We start from the raw sequence: 20,049 nt of genomic DNA, 5'->3' as shown, positions 1-20,049 counted from the left end.
GTGCTACTTAAGAAACTCTCCAACACTATGGGAGGTCTTCAAATTATCATTTTTACACAGCATTCAGGGACCAATCAGCAGTCAGACATTAAATACTGTTAAAGCAACAAGCTGCAGTCAATAAGGCCTACATTTTGTTTTGTTTTGCATATTTAGTTTTGTTCTTTTTTCTTTAAAGAAAAACTACTTCTTATCCGATTAATCGATGTAATATTCGGTAGAATACTCGATTACTAAAATAACCAATAGCTGCAGCTCTATTTCACAATATAATCACACTGATCAACACACCCTTTTTGAAGTTTTAATATTTTTACTATATGAAAGTTAGATATGGGTTCACGTTCTCATGGTATTAAAGGAGTATTTCCTCATCACTTCTGGCCTGTTAATTTTGGATTAAAGTAAACATCTAGATTTTGACCTGCTCTGGGACTGTGCCTGTTGTTAAAAGTATTATTGGATTGAATCGACAAAGTGATCCTGTCCCCTTTGTTCACCAGTTTACCACTGTTTCATTGTTCATCACTTCATCACTGTCCTTTTCTTGGTGCACTTTTGATAGATACTGCACTCTGCTAAGCAGGAACATCCCAAAAGAGCTGCAGTTTTGGAGATACTCTGACGCAGTCTTCTAGCCACCACAATTAGGCCCTTGTTAAACTCTCTCAAATCCTTACACTTGCCCATTTTTCCTGCATCTGACACGTCACCTTTGAGGACAAAATGTTCACTTGCTGCCTAATATATCCCACCCACTACCAGGTGCCACGATGAAGAGATAATCAGTGTTATTCACTTCATCGCTCATAATGTTAGAATTATTTGCCTGGTCTGTGTATTTTGAAACATATTACACTACAGGAAAATATGTATTTATATGTTAACAAAGCATTGCTTTACTGGTTGTTTAAAATGTATTGGAATATCGTAATTATATGTACTGAATTTTTATTTAATAATTTATTTCTCTTAAATCGCCTACACCTTTTATTTAGTTAGGTAAAAAATTAAAATTAAGAAAAGAAGCATGTTTTCAATCTCATTCTGTGCTTTCAACATCTCACCTTTTCCAATTTTCAGGAGATGGAGAGGCAAGTCCAGCATTTCAATACATTCCTGTAAAGACACAAGGTGATCATAATCAAGAGACTCCTGTGATGCAAAAAAAAAAAAGAGGAGACCAACTTAAAGAACCAAGCTGCTACCGCGAGCCGAGCAGGTTTGGTATTAAATGGCAAAGGTGGCGTTTAACGGAGACTTGCAAAGACTTTCAGTGGCAACCTTGGTGCTATTGTCTCAGGTACCTGGACAGAACTAGTCTACAGAACCAAACACAAGTCAAGACTCATAGGTTTCAAAAACATTTATGCCAATTTCTAACAGGCGATTTTTTGGTGCTATTAGGTGCTATTGTTTATCCATTTGCTGCTCTTTAAGTTTCTTTTTAAAAAATAGTGAGAAAAGAAAAAAAAAAATGAAAAGGAAAATGATTGTGTGATGTCACTCAAAACACCTTGGACTCATTTGTCAGGAAGAGACAGCACACTCCACCACCCAGGCACAGATTCTCACCAGCAGCAGTAAAACCCCACATGAACCAGGACATGCCAGTTAGTTATTGACTGGAAATGGATTGCATCATTCTCCTTCTCTGAACACCATCTATTTAAATTGCAGTGATACTCCTGCTCCAAAAAACACACAATTTCTAACACAGAATTGTGATTTATTTTTTAACCTGGTGCTCATTGTGTGTATGTATATATATATTATTTTACATTCAAATGCTGAAGCACCTTTGTATTAAGAAAATCTCCAAAATTGATCCACTTTTATTTTATGGGATTCTCATAACACCATGATGCAGTAAACCCAGTTTAGAATTTTTTTTTTTTATATATATACATTTTGAAATAACTGAAACATATCTAACTACAGCATCAGAAATATTTTCCAAAAGATCTTCTCTTCCTGGCCAATGAGCATGTACAGTTTGGTATAGTCATGGCCACATCTATTTCTGTCTTTGGGGGAAAAAGATGGCTTGTGACATCCATTTTCACTTTCTTGTTTTCTGTTTATTCTTCTTATTTGGATCGATCAGCAAACCCACATGGTTTTTCCTTTCTAGGCAACTGTTCTGACACCAGTTCTCATGCCATGAGATTGTTGTAATATTTTGTATCATTTACACAGCTTTTTTTTTTTTAAATGAGTTATTAGTTTGAGTTATAAGAATGTGTGCATTAATTAATGAATGAGGAACAAGGCAGTTTTAGCCAGTGTGGTTTGATCAGTATATATGGAGCATTATTATTGTGTTGGATTTCTCTCTTTTTTTTTTTTTTTTTTTTTTTTTTTAACTTTGTTTATGATTTACTTGTATTAAGACCTTTTGATTGGTAGCTTGTTCTTTTTAGACGCTAGGTTCTTGTTGGTTTTTGGCCGCGTGTTTACTTGCCAAGGCCCCTTTTTCTCTGAAAGAATTGAACTGCTTCTTTCTTCAGTTTACAGAAAATATGTTGCTGAACTTCAGATTCATCTCGATTTTCTGTAAAGCTGAGTATACTTACAAATCATTTAAAAACATGCAAAAAGAGATATTAGCTCTGGACTACTGCAGTGAGATAGAGAACCCTGGCTACCTCAGTTAAAAATTATTTAAGACATGTTTATCGAAGACGTACAGTATTTGTCAACTTCTGTAACATCTCTGCACCTTAGCATTTGAAAGTCCTGTGGCTGATGCAGTAATCCATGATTTTGCTCGGTTTTTGGTTGCAGTTGAGCCAACACAAAAACATCACATTCACTTCAGTAAGATTTTATTTTTTTTTCCTCTCATGTCCAATGGACCTTGGTGATGGCAGCCATATTGTTTGTCCACTTCACTACTCTTTTCTTTGTGTCTTTCCTAAATGCATTTAGCTACTCCTGTTTATTTATTAACCTAAGTATTGGCGTGCTTGTCTCTGTTCAGATGTTTGTTCATTATTGATTAAAAGGGGACAAATTGGATATTTGTTACAGTTTTTGGAGCCATGTCATGATGTAGCACATTTTTGTAGCAGGGTTGTGCAAGTGGAGAGGTTTACAGGTCTCAGGTCTCTGCTACATTCATGATCTATTTATTCCATTATGATGGTGGTGGTGCTTTTTAGGCGTTTTGGTAAAGGGACTGTCATACAGCTATTGTAATGAGTGTTTAATACCCCATATCTCCTGCACATGATCTGCTTGTTCGGTGTAAATCTGTAGGTACTACTGTGATGCTGACCACTGGGTCTTGACATTTTAGTCTGTTTTGAAAATTCTGTAACGATTTGACTCGCTTTCTTCTCATAAAATGTGGCTATTGGTTTATTAATTAGTTTATGTTTTACTATTAATGGTGTGAAGCTGTTTTGTTCCTAAACCATGTCACTTAGCCAACAAATGTGTATATGTGGATTCTTTAAATTAGAACAAATTGGGAAACACGATTCAAATCTTTCTATTAAAAGTGATTAAATTAACAAAAGACCTATGATAGTCATCTAGACATGGTACAGGGAAAAAATTGACATTATGTAAAAACCCTGCTTTTGCCCCTCTTGGTTTGACCTGCAGACTAAAACCTGACACACACGGCACTTTTCCCACTTAGTCTGTGAATGCTGTCCAGAAAAAATCCTGTGATGTCATACGAGTTGGGCACTGGTCAGAAATGGTGCTTGTAATAAAATTAGTGCAAAGCGTCACTTTCACGTTAGCTCCATTTTTCAGATTTGGTTTGATGTAGTCTAGTTGCATCTTTGTTTAAAAATCTGTGCTGTTGTTAGACCAAAAACTGGCCTACTAGAAAACTGCCTGACTACTATACTGACACCAGACTGGAGCCTTAAACATGTTAGAGAATAAAAAGATGGCGTATCCCATTCTGATCCCGCATCATCTCCTGAAGAACAAAGTCATTTCCCATGATTCCCGGTTTAAAGTCAAGTTGACTAAACATCCAGATTGTTGATGTGTTCTGGAGGGTAGTTTTATGATTTTTTTTTTTTTTTTTTCCCCAATAATTTTTATTTGTAGTTTTTTGAAATAAACCTCTTTCTGTGATTATAATAATTGCCTTTAATATGTAGGCTGTTGTTTATTTATTGATCTGATTTTTTGGGGGATTTGTATTTCTGCTATTGCCGGGGTCTTTGCCCCGTTTTCTCAAATTGGTAAAACTCATTTGAAGCCTGGTTAATATCCAACCCAGTGTTTCTTTTAGTGAAAGTCCTGTTGAAATTAACACATTTACTGTAATTTATCAAACTGCTGTGATTATACTTGAATAAAAGGTGCAAATTGTACAATTCGGTGACTGTCTTCATTTCTGTTCTTTATACCCTTTTTTTCTAGAAATTATAATGCTTTTAAGTTTGTGGACACCTGACTATGATATGTTTTTGAACATTCCATTCCACAGGTAATCTCTATTAGCTGTTAGAATAATCTCTGCTCTTCTGGGAAGATTTGTGCTCATTCATTCACAAGGATGTTAGTAAAGTACTGATGTAGGTGAGGGGCCTGAGGTGCAGTCAGTGTTCCAGTTTATCTCCAAGGTGTTCAGTAGAGTTGAGATCAGAGCTCTATTGCAGGCCACTTGAGAGTTTCCTCTCCAGCTCATGTAAAGCACAGCAGCATTGCCATGCTGGAACAGCTTTGGGTTTTATAGTACAAGTGAAGGAAAACTCTAATACTACTGCATCCAAATACATCCTATACAATTGTGTGCCTCCAACTCCAAAGAAAAGAAATGCGCTTTCATACCCGTCACGTGTACTTTTACAGCACAGTGAAATTCTTGCTTCACATATCCCAGAGCGCAGGGTCCGCCATGTTACAGCACCCCTGGAGTACTGATGGATAAGGGCCTTGTTTAAGAGCCCCAGGAGTGGCAGATGGCGATGCCGGGGACTTGAACCCCCGTCCTTCTGATCAGTAACCCAGAGTGCATTCGTTTACAAGTCAAATTAACTAAACTGTTTAGTGTTCTGTCATCTTACAGTGTCATTACTGTCCCTTCTGCATTTGTCAGAAATACCTGACCAAGACACAAGAAATGCTATGAAAATATACGGAAAGCATGTGCATTGCTTGATTTTGATAAAAATAGGACACGATTTATTTATTAATTTTTTATCCGTTTTATGTTTCATCATTAATAACATGTAAATGGTCCATTTTGGGTACATATTTACAGTCTCTTTTTTTTTTTTTTTTTTCCAACCTATTGAAGTTTCTTAAAACATTTATACAGAATTACCTTCAGTTTTAAAATATACATATTTCCTTCCCTATGATACAGGACCCTAAACCCCTGCCCCCAAACGCCTCCATCCACAGCCTGTTTCAGCTGGATTTAGATTACAATGGAGGGACAAAATGTACAACGTCTTCCTCGAAATCAGAAGCAGATTGTGCTTTGGCTGTGTGTTTGGGAGGAGGGGAGAAGAAAAGAAAAGAAAAAAAACACCCCCAAAAAAACACAACCCCATGATGTTCATTTAGTCTCATTGTTGGATCTTATACCCGTGACGCTGTCTTGTGAAGATGCAGGCTGCACTGAAGAACCCTCAAGTCAAAGTATTCCTCTGATTTGTTGGAGCAACTCTTGTCCGTTAGACCTGATTTGCCAAGTAGCAGAAACAATGATAAACCATAAATTCAGCTTGATTCACTCATTTGGGGGAAGAAAAAAAAAAGTGCCACTGTTACTGACATTTATTTGACGGGTGAAAACAAAGAAAAAAATAACGAATAAGTCAATCTGAGAAAACTATCAAAATGCTTGCTTATTACTCATATGGCATGAGAGCCGTACATGAGGGTTCTCTACTCTACACTTCCAGATTGTGGACTTGTCGAGAGGTGGAGCTCCACTCTATTCCACCCAGGAGAGCCGCTGGAGTTTGGGGAGTAGTGCTTAGACTTGGATCCCTGCAGTGTATTGAGGAGTGTTGCTGTGTGTTTGTGTGTGTGTAGAGTGTGTTTGTGTGTGTGTGTGTTGGTCATCAGCCGCTCTGGATGTACTTCTTGATCACCACACAGCCGTGTCTGAAGAGTGGGCATGGCAGATTCTGCAGAAGAGTCCACGTGTTAGTGCAGGGGTCAAATGTCTCCATGTTGCCGAGGGCTGGTCCCTCGCTGCTCACGATGCCTCCTGTGGTGTATATTTTTCCGTCGAGCACAACAGCACTGAAAAACAACAACATATTTATAAGGTAACTATAGATATTGTAGATAATGTAATGCCGTTGGCACACAGTCCGATTTGTAATATGCTTTGTGATTGTTGCTTGTCACACTGTAGGATCTGTACGAGTCAGAAACTGACGCACACAACAAAAACATTCAAAGCCGTGTTCTCTCTAATGTTAACTAGCAACAAGACAATCTGTAGCATTCATTTTGTTCATTATATGCCCTGATAATAAAAAATGACATTTATTTCCCCTCCATAACATAATTACTCCATCAGTTTCGGCGCTGCTTTTGGTTCTCTGGTTGTCGTAGAAGTCACGCTGCAGGAAAGTGACTGAACTCTTCTGACACTGCCAGAATTTCATCGGTGGAAGAAAATGATCACAGCAGCCATTAATCAGCTGTCGGTAAACATGTCAAACCAGCGATCAAAGACTACAGATTTTAGTCGAGGATTATAGGAATCTTTGAGGATTTTCATAATTGGACCAAATCGTGGCCATAATCGCAGTGTGCACCGGGTTTAAGAAGGACATCAGGTGTAATGGTTCACTCTGAGGGAGCTCCATGATCACAATTCATTATAAAAATCAGGTTTGCGAATAGAAAACCAGGCATGTGGGTCTTAATTTCTTAGATTCCAAATACTGTATAAAATGCACATGCACAAATAAATAATAAGCAGCTGTGTTTGTTAGCACAGAAATATTTACTATTTATTTATTTATTTATTTATTTATTTAAATATTTCAGATTTTTTTCCTTCATTCGACAATCTCTATATTTTCCGAATCACAGTTTGGATCCCATCCCCAATTTGGTAATTGTTACTTATTACTTTACTACTTATTCTTTCAATTATCATTTTATTTTGGGGGGATCTTGTATTTAGTGTATTTTGTATTTTCCTTTATTTTCATTTAACTGAACAAAACTCGCAGGAGCAGAATGCAACATTACTGATTATTGTGCACCGCTGCAGAAGAATGAACAATATTGCCTGTGCAAGCTAGAGAAAGGCGAGCAGACCTGCAGAATTGCCTGGAATGGTTCATGTTGGGTCCAGCTTTGATGTTGCCCTTGTCCGGGTCGTAGATGGTAGTGGCTCTGGCGTACGCTCCGCCGAGGATGAAGATGAAGCCGTTGAGGCTCACAGCAGGGGCGTACTTGTTATCTAAATAAAGCCGAGATGAGAGAGCAAAGCATATAGAATTTACCACTTCAATGCAGTTCTTCTCAAACAGGAGCTTCCACTGATCTAATGGCATGGTTCTAATTTCCTCCTGATGTCAGAGGCTTGCAGGCTAAAAAAGAATCCACCACTCTTCCCAAGCATGTCCTATTCAGGCATCTGAGTTAGTGAGGCCTCAGAAGCCATGGAAAGTATTGGAAAATAAACGCTTTCTATGACTTACTGCTGAGATAATTGAATTTATATCAAATGAAACTTATTGTGCTTCCCCTCGTCGAGTTCTTCCTCAATTTCAATGAATTGTCAGATAATTAATGAGTTGGATTACAGACTGCGGGACTTTGTTGTTTGTATCTGCAGTGCTGCTTTGTTCAGATGGGTGCATATCTGTATGTCGGAATACAACTGATTTACACATAAAAGACAGATTCTTCTAAAACAAAGTGATTCCACGTATCAATATAAATTCTCTTTATTCTCTTCATACCTGTATTCTCTATTCTTTTTTTCTCTTTATTCATCCTTGTCGTATTATTACAATACAACACTACTGTATTTCCTCAAAACATGATCTCTTTTCGATTCATTATTCGCTCCTCCATACAGGGTTGCCAGTACAAATACCTGGTAACGACTGAGAGGATGACTGACAGTCCAACATCTGTCCACACAGAGTAAACACACGCCTGTCCAGCAGAATAACACTGAACTCGCTTTCGCCGAGCTTCGCCTTTTTCCGGGAGCAAAATTGTCTCCCAAATGATTACAGCTGGGCCAATTTATCACATGTATGAATAATTCACATGGCCACAGTCAGGTTTATTTATTTATTTAGTTCGTTATTTTCCCCCCTTTACCCACATCCAGTGCTTGAGAAGTTATGCACGAAAGGGATCTGTAAAGCTGCCACTGGGTTTAATGGTGGAAACATAAACGCGTCAGCTGGGCTCTGTGTTGCTCGGGCGGCCTTCCTCAGTGCTGCCTGCCAGCTGCATCTCATTAAAAGCCCTTTCCATGGCACGACACAGACAGTTTTGTCATTCAGCTTTACTTGGTGGGGCAAAACCGATTTTCCAGAAGCAGAGATGGCAAAAGTACACACATCCTCCACTCAAGTAGAAGTGCAGATACTCATGTTTTTAAAAACTGATAAAAGTTAAAGTACTGACTACACTTTTTCACTCAAGTTAAAGTAAAGACTTTTCGGCTCTGAAATGTACTTAAGTAAGAAGTAACTATTACTACTACCTGTTTTAGTGTCACGCTGGTAACTGGACCTCACATCATATTAATAAATAAATACAAAAAAATGTATTATCTAATAAATGCATCCAAGCTGATCAGCCATCATATAGAACACAAGCAGAGAAACGATAATGATTATCAGGAATGTTTCTGTTCTCAGTCATGTTTACATCACTGACTCCCTCTGTCTCATCCACAATAACCCTATACTTCATGTTGCCTTCTGACTTGCTCATTGTTCTTCATAAACTAACCTACACCTGTAAGATCCAAGAAATGATACAAGCTGAGCATTGACATGAAACAGGTTGATGGGCTGAAAACAGCACCCAATGAGAAGGAAAATTATAGATCATCAAACACCAAATAAAATAAAACTAAAGTCTGGTTTGAAAATGTAAGAAGTAGACAGTACAGATATTTGTGTAGAAAAATCTACTTAAGTATTTGTACTTCATCACTTCCCACCTCTGCACAGAAGTACCTGTCTTAGACCTGTTATGTTAAACTCTTCAATGTAATCCTGATGAATTCTATGTTTGCCCTGTCGCACACGTCACAATCCACAGGGTCATGTTTGCTTCGTTATCTCGTACACGATTATCTGCACTGCATCTTGAGCATGCAGTATGAAATGCTCGCTCCTTATCGCGAGCCTCATAAGCAGCCTCCTCGTTTATGAGAGCGAGCTGTGATTCTATCGGGCGTGCTCGCTACTAAAGCACGCCTCTGTGTACTCCGAGCCTGGGAGCCGCCACACAAAGGGATTACGACTGCTTCTTTGATGGCGAGATTCTGCCTCTGGCAAGACAACTTAAGGTCTTTCAAACAAGAGGACTGTCAACACCAGCACTAACATGAGACATGCCTTTCAACAGGAAATAAAGACAGAAGTTAAGAGTTCAAGCCACCAATTTGTGGAATTTGTCGACTTTCATTCTGTAAGCCCGGCTCTGCTGTGATGGGAAATGAACGCAGATGGAGGAGTCTAATAAAAACAAAGGAATAGCAGGGTTATGAAAAGCTGCTAGTAAAATGAGGATGGCAGGAAATTGACAGCTGTCGAATCTTGAAAGCTGCGAAGTGAAAGCTTTAGCGCATCCGCGTCTCAGCCTTGCATCTGTTACCGTTACTGCTGCATGTGTACACTGGCACACTCAAAGACCTCTATACAATCGCTGCCCTTCTTGTGGGTAATTTAGGGGTCTAGTGAATATTTTGATGCAGGGCTGCTTCTGGCAGAATGACAGGGGCGATGAGTCTGTGATAAGAGTAAAGATGCCTGCGTAGATGGTTACCTGTGTGGGCGTAACTCATCCGAATGTCCAGAGAGAGAACTCGAATCACTTTTCAAATGTACCTCTGCACACAGCACAGCCATTCAGCATGATTGGAACAAGTAACTGATTTTGACCAGTGTTCCTGTGCCAGGCTTCCAGCAGCATGTCTCCCCTGTGCTGCTCTGCATGGCCATAGATGACAGCTTGTCTGTCAGCAGGGTGCAAGCCTGCTAAATTAGTGTTCGAGGAAACTGTTCACAGCGGGGCCATGTGTGTGCATATTGGTTTTACTGAGTGTTTGACATTCTGTTTGTGCCTATCATTTGATTAGCACACCTACGTTAAAAAAAAGTCAGAATTAGGTGTGTGTGTCCTTTTTTTTAATGGGGAAATATGTATATGTGCTTGTGCCGGAGGAGGAGCCTGTGAATATACGCATGCTTTCACTAGTTAAGGACTGTCGAGAAGCCAATTCACTCCCCTTGCTGCAGGGGTTGGAATAAAGATATATTGAAAATCTTCCTACACCACTGAGGCCCACCGAGTACGCATGCTCTCTGAGATGACTCCGGGCGCAAAACTCTAACATCTCTGCCTCTGCCGCCATGCTTTCACACAATCTGGCTGATAGTTTAAAAAAAAATAAAAATAGAGAGTGTGGGCGAGAGATGGAGCGATGGCTGAAAATCCGCAGGAACCACTAAAATCCCTCCATTACGCACCTCTCTCGGGCTGCAGCAGCCACGGGCTCATTTTCACCAGACAAATCACTCACTCTGTCCAATCAGGCCAGCCTATAGCCAGATGACAGACAACTCACTGTGAGCAAAAGAGGACAGAGAGATAGGTGACTGATGGTGCCTGAACAACTCTTCCACCCTCCAGTGTTGAAACCCCTAACATTTCTTCTACCCACACCTGAGCCATATGCAATATCCAGTCTTTTTTGCTCTGATAATGAATGTCTGTCCCTACGCACCGACATAAGGAAAAATAGCTGAGAAGCACTCAACACTACTTCAAAAACCTCCTACAGTTTCTGTTCAAAGCTCTTTAAAAATCTTCTTCTCTGATATTCTAAATTTTCTGTCTCTTATCTTTAACAACCAATACCTTATTCCTTTTTAGGAACATCTGAAATCAATGGAAATAAATCATGGAGAGGACTCTTGAATGCACCTACCAGTGTGTTTTTGTCATGAGGGAGGAAACCAGTGTACCCAGATCAATCTAAGCTGGAGAACAGATTCCCTGGTCTTGTAAGTTACAAGACTTCCCTGGTGCACCCTAATCACCTTGCAATATAAAAGGCAATTAAATCAATCCTAAATTAGAGCTCTCTGCAGTCTTACCAATCATCGGCGACTCGATGAAGCTCCAGGTGTTGGTTTGAGGAACGTACGACTGTAAAACCCCAGCTGATCGTCCGGCCTCGTTCACTCCTCCAAACACGTAGATCTTCCCTCCACAAACTGTTGCTGCTGCTGAGTGCACTGGTTTGGGCAGTGGAGACACCGTCTCCCACTGGTTAGTGATGGTGTCATACCTGGTGAGAAAAATAAAAAACGTTAACTAGTTATTTCTAAGCAGAATTCTCACTTTTCTTGTGTGTCCTTCCCTTCCGCCGGGATCAAGAAGAAGTCCTCGTACTGATCAGCATAATGATTTTTGCCGTTTTAAAAGAAATGAAGGGCTAGTGGTATGACTGGACGAGCATATGGAAATTTCAGCCGGAACCCTACATGACACAATTGTCCTAAGTCAGGTGCTTCAGAGTTCCAGCTTGTCTTTACTCAGTGCTGTGGGTAAAAGTGTAATTTGCAGACTGCTCATTACCGGGCTCAGGCTCCATCCTGCCTGAGAGCACATCCACACTGGCTATTATTTGCTGTATCTGCAATCATGGCCTCTCCAAATCTGTTCTGAAGTGCTCCTAATGACTCCTGAAGGCTGGGAAATTACTCATACCTATAGTCATTAGTCTGCTGGACAAATGTCACTGAGATCAATTAATGCCATTATAAGCCTCCATATTGTTCAATTAGGTTTGCATGCAGAATAAGAAAGTAGGTTCTTTTTGTACGCCTATGAAGAATTGGTTATGTATATTTATTCTTTCCTGAACTGCTCAAGTCAAATCTGCAGCAAACAGTCATTTATTCGCTTCTTGTAATCTCTAATCCCTTTCTACAAGTGAACAGCAAACTAATGGGTAGAATGTTCACAGGCAGCAGTCCGGGACTATCTGAGCTCATTCATCTCAACATAAGGATGTAAGCGCAAGCAGCTCGACCTACATCTGGGAGTAAAGTGCCCTTTACCTGCTACCATGAGGAATGACAAAATAAACTCCAACTTTTGCTTGGTTGCTAACCGGAGCAGGTTTATCCACACAGGAGATGGATTACATATTGAATAATAAGACAGATGAGCATCAAGCTCAGTGATGAGGCAAATGTAATCAATTACCCAGCACACACTTATTAGGAAGTACATTCACAAACAGGTGTGACAGTGTGGCATGTTAATGGACTCGCCATTAACGGAAATTTGCAGGCGAAAATAAATGGAAGAAGGCTACAAAATAGAATCCGAACAAGAAGTGCCAGGAGGTACGAGAATATTGGCGAGCGTGTTTCTGTGTTTATGAACACTTTGAGTCAAAAATGTAATCACTTCATAATATGAAACCACTGAAACAATAATGAGGAGTGATGTTGATTATGGCCTAACTACTATATGCTAGGGAATCATTCAAGAGCAGTAATCTTGTTTTCCATCTGTGGCTTCATTCTAAAAGCTTTCATAATCTAGGTTCTGTGTGTGGGACTGAAAGGTTGACAGATTATATTTATTGAACGTGAGCCATTGCCAAAACCCTTTATATACATAAAAAAATCTCCTAAATAAAAAAGTATTTTATTCCTAAAATGACTAATATGGAAAATTATTCCTACATTTACATTAGTACATCTACGGTAGATGTACTAATTATTACTTTGTTTTTTTAAACACAATGTTTGAAGGCCTTATCTAGCTAAAATGCCTCCAATCAATTTAAAAATATTTCAGCCTTAAATCAAAACTTTTTGTAGAAGTCTATAGAATTGCTGTAGTTGATCAGGTTTAAATGCCTAGCATCCGAGAAAGAGGGGTGCAGAGAGTTAAAGCAAACAAGGGGCAGGTCATTTGAGGTGGAAGTATGGTTTTTGTTCATTACCAAGCCTTATTAACTTCGAGAACAGAAGGAAACAAATGTTTGTAAGTCAGTTTTCCTTTTTTTAAAAAGCCACTGATTAACAGCTTGTTTTTATTCCTTACCTGTTTTCAGATATACTGCATTTTGGAATGATATAATTTCAACTCAGCTCTGCATAAAGTCTTCAGTGTGCAGAAGATAATACTTAAGAATGATTTGTAATGGTGATGGAAATCCAGACTCACAGAAGCTAAGCCGAGCAGGTCATGTGTACAAATAAAAGCGAAAAAGTTATTAAGTTAAAAAGCTATGGAGACTGAAATCGGTGGAAAAGGGTAAAAAGAGTGAAATATATGATGGTATCAGTGCACCGTGCGTATGATGATGTTATCCTTCAGGGATGTACAATATCCTAGTCAAGGATGAAAGCTACACTCTCTGATGGTATCATCATGGTTGTGCTGTAATTATGACAGCTACTGCAATGTGGCACAGACCCCCTCCCAGCCTTCAATCTCCATTGAGACCCAATTTAATCACACTCGGGGAGCCGGAGGGAAGCGTCTGATTGGTCATGGTGATAACCCACGGGGCACTGGGGGATGATGATGAGCTCAAGCGGAGGAAAGTGCACACTATTATGAATACCTATGGCAAGTAAATTCCACTGGCACTTCTTCAGTCAAGGGATTTGTTGCCATTTGAGTTTGCATTGAATGGCCGGGTGCATTTGGAAAGCTGCACACATGTTTAGCAAATTACAAATGTCAGAAAATACCACTAGGTAAATGCCTACTAGGTCTGATGTGTTTTTCGTCAGTGCTGGCCCCTGGGGGAGGGACTGATGCAGTACGTTGCATGGCGGCTGCCTCTGTAAAGGACTATGTACAGTATTTCAGGAGAAATGGAAAAATTTTATCCTGCTTGTTCTGCAAGGAAATGGAGCTCTGAGTCATTGAAATCTCATGGAGCGTGTGTGACTGCACTTCAGAGTTCCTCTTTGACCTTATCGCCACTTCCTGGGCTGCTGACATGCTGCCTTATCTCACCTAGCTCTCAGGTGCAGCCACACAACAGCCTATTGAGGGTAGAGAAGGTCACAGCGGACGCTCCGCTTGTGCCAAGCGCTCAACAAGCTAATAGTGTATTTTCATGTGCAGCGATGCCTGGAATCAATATGTTGATTGTGTGTGTGTGTGTGTGTGTGTGTGTGTGTGTGTGTGTGTGTGTGTGTGTGTGTGTATGATGGGGCAGAGCCAGAGTCTGGCAGGGTTCCTCTGCATAAATCTCTGGCTCTAACTGCCAAGTCCACTCCATCAGCACTACAAGCTGGTCAAAGACTCTCTAGTGTAAGCTTATGTTAGCTTGGCACACCCCAGGCATTGCAGGATATGTGTGAAGTTTGGATAAAATCATTCTGTGTATTTAAAAGAAAAGATAGCTGCTCCCTAAAGTGACAAACAAGCCTGCAGAGAACAAAACTGAGACCTACACCGATAACACTTACTGTGTAAGCTCCCCCTTTTGCCACCAAAACAGCTTTGACCTATTGAGGTGTGGGTTCTGAAAACCTTTAAAGGTGTGCTGTGGTATCTGCTACCAAGACCTAGCATCAGATCCAGCAGATACACATTGGGGTCTGTCAGTTTTTCACTGATTGTCCTTTCTTGGGCCACTTTCAGTAGGTACTAATCAACGCATACTGAGAATGCCACACAAGACTTGCTGTTTTGGCAATATTTTCACCCAGTCATCTAGCTATCACAATTTGGCCCATGTCAAAGTCACTCAAATTCTTACTCTTGCCTATTTTTCACACTCCCAACACATCGATTTTGACAGCTGCCTGTTCACTTGCTGCCCCTTGAGAGGTGCCAGTGTAACGAAATAAGTAATACTGTTCATTTCAGTGGTTTTAATGGTATGGCTGCATAGTGTATATTGTAGTAGAATGCAGAATCTAGCTTGATATTTTTGCCTTATATATTTGTTTACTACAGGGAGACGATGTCCAAAGCTGGACTGTCATCCTGCAGTTCCCTGAACAACTGACCTTTGAACCTGTTCACAGGCACTTTACAGCAAGTCAAGCATGAAAACAAAAATCTCTGCCAAAGAAAGCAATGCTTTTCTGTAGTCTACATGATTTTCTCAATGACAATAAAAAGCTTATATTCTGTCTATATGACTGGTTTTTCTGCAATTTTACAGAATCATGATTTCTTAATGTAATCAAGCTATATTATTTGGTGTGTGTCCTCAGGGTGTGTCTCCTAACTATTGCCACACTTTGCCCCAGATGCAGCAGTAGTTTTTCAAATATGATACTATCGTAAGATAACTAGATAACTAGATAAAATGCTTGATTTCTTGCTAGCTAGTAACAATTCGCTGATATATGAAAGGCATTTTGAAAATCTGCAAAAGATACATTTAGGGCTTTACAATTCTGATTATTTATATTAAATATATTGAAGTTACACCATTTTTTCTTTTACTTAAAAATACAATGGCTAATTGTGCAAATGTCAACCACATATGCATACAAGCCAGCAACAGGTCAGAAGCTAAATACTGTTAATGTTTAAATACTTTTACAATTTTGCTAAATTGGATAAACATGAAGCGCACAGGTAAACATTTCCTGACTAGAAAACGATTGGAGGGATAATTCCTAATCCTTTGTCCTCTGAAGGGAGAAGCCAAGTTGAAAACAAGAGATGCAAGGACAGAAAACAAGGACAGAATCAATAGAAGAATCAATAGCAAATGTATCTGTTAATTGAAACGTCCTTGTTTACTAAAAAAAGACTTTACATCAACTTAATTTATTGATTAAATGTTGCACAGCTGTATTGTGACCAGCATTAATGGATCCATATGCAATACAGGGTGTGATTACAAATGGGTTGAAATTTAAGTCGCTTTGTTTCGTTTAAAATGTGTTGTTCTTTACTGTATTGTCTGTTTTTTGTTTAAAAAGGGAGGAGCATATATAAAATAGGCATGAATTTCTGCATTAATCTTAGGCCTATTAGGGTTGGATTTGTGAGAGGAGAGAGGATTGCTCTTTTAAAATAGGTCTTGTTTAGCTCAACCAATTTTCTCCTGATCTATGCGTGTGTTGCTTGAAAACTTCCGATTTGAAAACAAAAAAAAGCTAGGCATTTAGGAAGTGAAAAACCTCAGCTGTGGGATGACACTGACACATCTTAATTATGACATGCTGCTTTCTGACAAGCTAATAGCTTTATCACTGTCTAATAAAGCAATTCTTCCGAGCCCTCATACAGGTATATGAAGAATCAGATGCGCGCTCATTAATGACGTACACCACTGTACGTTCAAAACCTTTTATAAGAAATAATGGGTGCTAATTATATGACATGTCTGCAGTGAAACACTCAGAGGTGAAATTCAACTTGGTTGGAATGTTACAAATGAATGTTCTTGATATATGTTGGTTTGGAAGGTTTCCCTGTTGCTAAAATGCAGAAACTATTCCCAGGTTTTCTGTTTTTCATGGAAGTTCAAACGAATCATTAAGAATCACATTATCTCAGGCCCGGATGCAGAAAGAAGGATGTGTAGCTGTACACTTTTCTGGCCACAAGCTTAAGAATCTCAAAAGTTACAATCTGGATTTCTGCACTTTTCAGTAAGTGATTTTGTGATAGGAAAACAGCAGTGGTGTTTCCATTTGAAAGTTTCCGTTTAAATTGTTTGAAACAGTGGGCAGTAAACGTGGCTGACCCTTTGCTATGTCAGTCAAGCGACCTCTGCCTGTGAACATTAGGTGGTTTTATGGCCACTTTTAGAGTCTTAGGAAGCAAGTCCATTCACACACTGTCTCACTGTTTTAGAAACCTAAACTTTTTGCTAATCATTGTGTAGGTTACAGGGTATGTGTTTCTCTACACATGTGGGGGTCATGCAATACGGTGGCTAAACAATTACTGCTTTCACCCCTCAGCCACCTTTATCTAATCTACTCCAGACAGTGGCTGTTAAAGCAGTTCTCCCAGATTTGCCAGATAATCACTGTGTATAAACGTATTTGTAATATGGCCAGCTACTCAAGCCTTTCGTGCACTACCATCTTATTCTCCATCACAGTGAAGGGCACCTTCAGCCTCCATTGGGAGCACTGCATGCAACTCGGTGCTCTGGCTTAATTGGATTTGTGCATCACATACAAACAGCGACAGTACAACTCGACAGCCGAGTAGGTCATACACTAATTACTCCACCTCACTCTGAAAACAGCTACAGCCAGGAGGAAACTGGAGATGAGCCTTTATTATCTGCCTGGCTCTTCTTTTTCTTCAGGAGCAGAATGACAAAACTGAATGAAGAGCAGGGGCCATGTGAATGTGGAGAGCAACATGTGAGGAATAGTGAGTAGAGGTGTATTATTAACATGTTGGAGACACACTGCCACACATGGTGGGCTTTTAGAAGATGTAGGTCATCTATCTTGCAGCCTGGATCCTCTTGCTCAGTCTTTCTATCTACACTTATTTCAGAAAGGCCATGCTCTTGCTTTTCGCCATCTATTATCTATATTCATATTCGCTGATATGAATCTTTACATATACCTAATATATTATGTGCCATTTCCCTCAAGCTTCTTCTCTCCTTGTGTCTTTTCTTCTTTTGTTAAGAGCCACCAATGACCAGAGAGAAGAAAAAAGAAGGATAGGAAAGAAATTAGATACCTGCTGTTGAAGCTTGGAAATCCCTCAATGCATCAGCTAGTCATTTATCTGACTGATTGCAGACAGCCTCCCTGCTACATCCATTACTGCTCTCTTTCTCTGGCAGGTATCTGTCCCTGTTAGGTTAGCAACACTGTCAACAGTGCTAGATTTACTTCCTTACAGTTGTCCTCATAACTATTAAAATCAATTCATAATTCGCAAACATAACTAGAAGGTATGACTGCTATTGCAGCAGGATGTGCATTAACATTTCATCAACAACAGTTGCACATGATGCACTGTGTGTCCCAATATTTTAGAAACTACTGATCTCCTGGGACATTTATGTAGAACATCTGATCATAGGTTTAGAGAAGTCTGAATGAATGGCCAAACTGGTTAGAGCTGATAGAAAGACTACAGTAACTCAAATAATTATTATTGACACATCTGATCAGTTGAACAGCATCTTAGTATGCAAAACATGTGAAACCTTGAGACAGGTGGGCAGCAGTGGGAGAAGATCAAATAAATTTCTAATCGTGTCAGGCAAAAATATTAAGCTGAGGCTACAATGAGCACAGACTCACCTATACTGAACATATTGTACAAATATCACCTGGAAATTTTCCAATCTGCAGAACTTCATTCACTGAACTGTTAGGTAAGTGTGTAAGAGTATGACTAAGCTTGTGCACAGATCGTTTATGATTTTATAGATTTTTTAACTGCCAGGTGAAAGAAGACACACAGTATACTACTACATGTAATACCGAACAATGGGTCTGTCATTACTGACATATCTGCCAAAATTCTAATTGTTTGCATACAGTAAATAGATTCATAATCTTATTCAGATATAAACAGGCTTAAAGCATACAACCCCTCACCTCGTATTGCACAGACCGCTCTTAGATCTGGCACATGTTTAAGACACAGTCATGCTGGATTTTCCAAAGTTATTTTCCTTGCCAGTGATCCACTTCAAAACCCAAACAATTCCAGGGTGTTTTGTCTTTGACGGTATTTGATTTTGAAAAGAATGCAGGTTAAACATTTTTTATTAACTGGGAAAGTGTCCAGTGTGAAAGCAAGTTAAAAATAAGAGACTCTTTACATTTTTTTACTGAATAAAGATCAGTCATGTAAAGGAAAGCATAGTCTTAGATGTCTCCTATATCACCAAAACAAACAGTTAAAAAGGTTTGAAGTTCAAATCTTAAGACTGCCAAAGATCTTACTGCTTAGATAACTGTGTGTCTGACTGAATAAAAAGGATGCCATTCACAGATAAATCCCAGTAAGCTACCTACCAGTTCTAAATATTCCTCTTATTAGAATGAATGAGAAAAATGGTGCCTTCTCCTCCCCAGGCTTGGTGGAATAAATGATATACAGCCAGTATTGAGAGATTGAGACAGCACTGAGACAAGACTACTGTTATCTGTGAATATACTGATGGCCTGCAGAGAAGAAGAGATGAAAGGCTGAAAGGGAGATCTACAATTAGCGAGGGCTTTCACCAAGGGTCCAGCTAGTCATCATTCCAATTTTCCCCGCTGGTGGGAATGTGGGTATAGAGGTCGGTTATGGACGTTAAGCAGCAGGAGACAGAGGAGAAGCGCAGCGGGCGATAGAATTTTGAAGATCTGTTAATCCCACCAAGTGCTGCATTAGCACAGCGGGGTGCCCAGGAGCTAGCTTCTTTGCGATTGTAACAGTGTCCGTAGAGTGGTGACAGCACGAACCCACCACTCCCTTACTCCTTCATCCTTACAGCACACACACACTCTCTAGATGAATATCCTCGGAGCTGGGAAAAGGTTTTTCACCCTGTCTTCAGAAAAGCATAGTGGAGTGATGAAATTTAGGACAGGAGTGATGTTTAAGTGGTATCAAAAGTACATTGTGACCTTACTGCATTTGGGTGTCAGAAGATACCACCAGACTATTAGATTGTGTGTGTGTGTGTGTGTGTGTGTGTGTGTGTGTGTGTGTGTGTGTGTGTGTGTGTGTGTGAGAGAGATAGTGAGAGAGAGAGTTGGGGGCACTGACAGGTTTGACAGCTTTTTTGGGTTAGAGGACAATGCACTTAGGATTAGTGTCAAAACATATCTTTCTAGGGAAACTAAACTCATGGCAGGACAGATTCTGTTTCGCTGAAGGAACAAGAGGGAGGCGGGGGTTCTCATTTTC

The 20,049-nt window shown here is 39.7% G+C and overlaps 2 protein-coding genes across 2 annotated transcripts in view; one reads left to right on the top strand and one right to left on the bottom strand.

Moving 5' to 3' along the window:
* atad2b (ATPase family AAA domain containing 2B) overlaps window positions 1-4,343 on the top strand; it is a 61,791-nt gene extending 57,448 nt beyond the window's left edge. The window contains 1 exon segment of the mRNA XM_046835930.1: window positions 1,084-4,343. Within this exon segment, the coding sequence (XP_046691886.1) occupies window positions 1,084-1,125 (42 nt within the window). The 3' untranslated portion in view covers window positions 1,126-4,343.
* A 787-nt stretch (window positions 4,344-5,130) lies between these two features.
* Window positions 5,131-20,049, bottom strand: part of LOC124377281 (kelch-like protein 29) — a 168,599-nt gene continuing 153,680 nt past the window's right edge. The window contains exons 12-14 of the mRNA XM_046836696.1: window positions 11,307-11,500; window positions 7,267-7,411; window positions 5,131-6,231 (exon numbers count right to left, since the gene is read on the bottom strand). Coding sequence (XP_046692652.1) covers window positions 6,048-6,231; window positions 7,267-7,411; window positions 11,307-11,500 — 523 coding nt within the window. The 3' untranslated portion in view covers window positions 5,131-6,047. The remainder of the gene's footprint in view (window positions 6,232-7,266; window positions 7,412-11,306; window positions 11,501-20,049) is intronic.

This window comes from Silurus meridionalis, chromosome 23 (assembly GCF_014805685.1).
Source record: "Silurus meridionalis isolate SWU-2019-XX chromosome 23, ASM1480568v1, whole genome shotgun sequence".
Taxonomy (NCBI): Eukaryota; Metazoa; Chordata; class Actinopteri; order Siluriformes; family Siluridae; genus Silurus; species Silurus meridionalis.
This window is presented reverse-complemented; position numbering and strand designations above follow the sequence as displayed.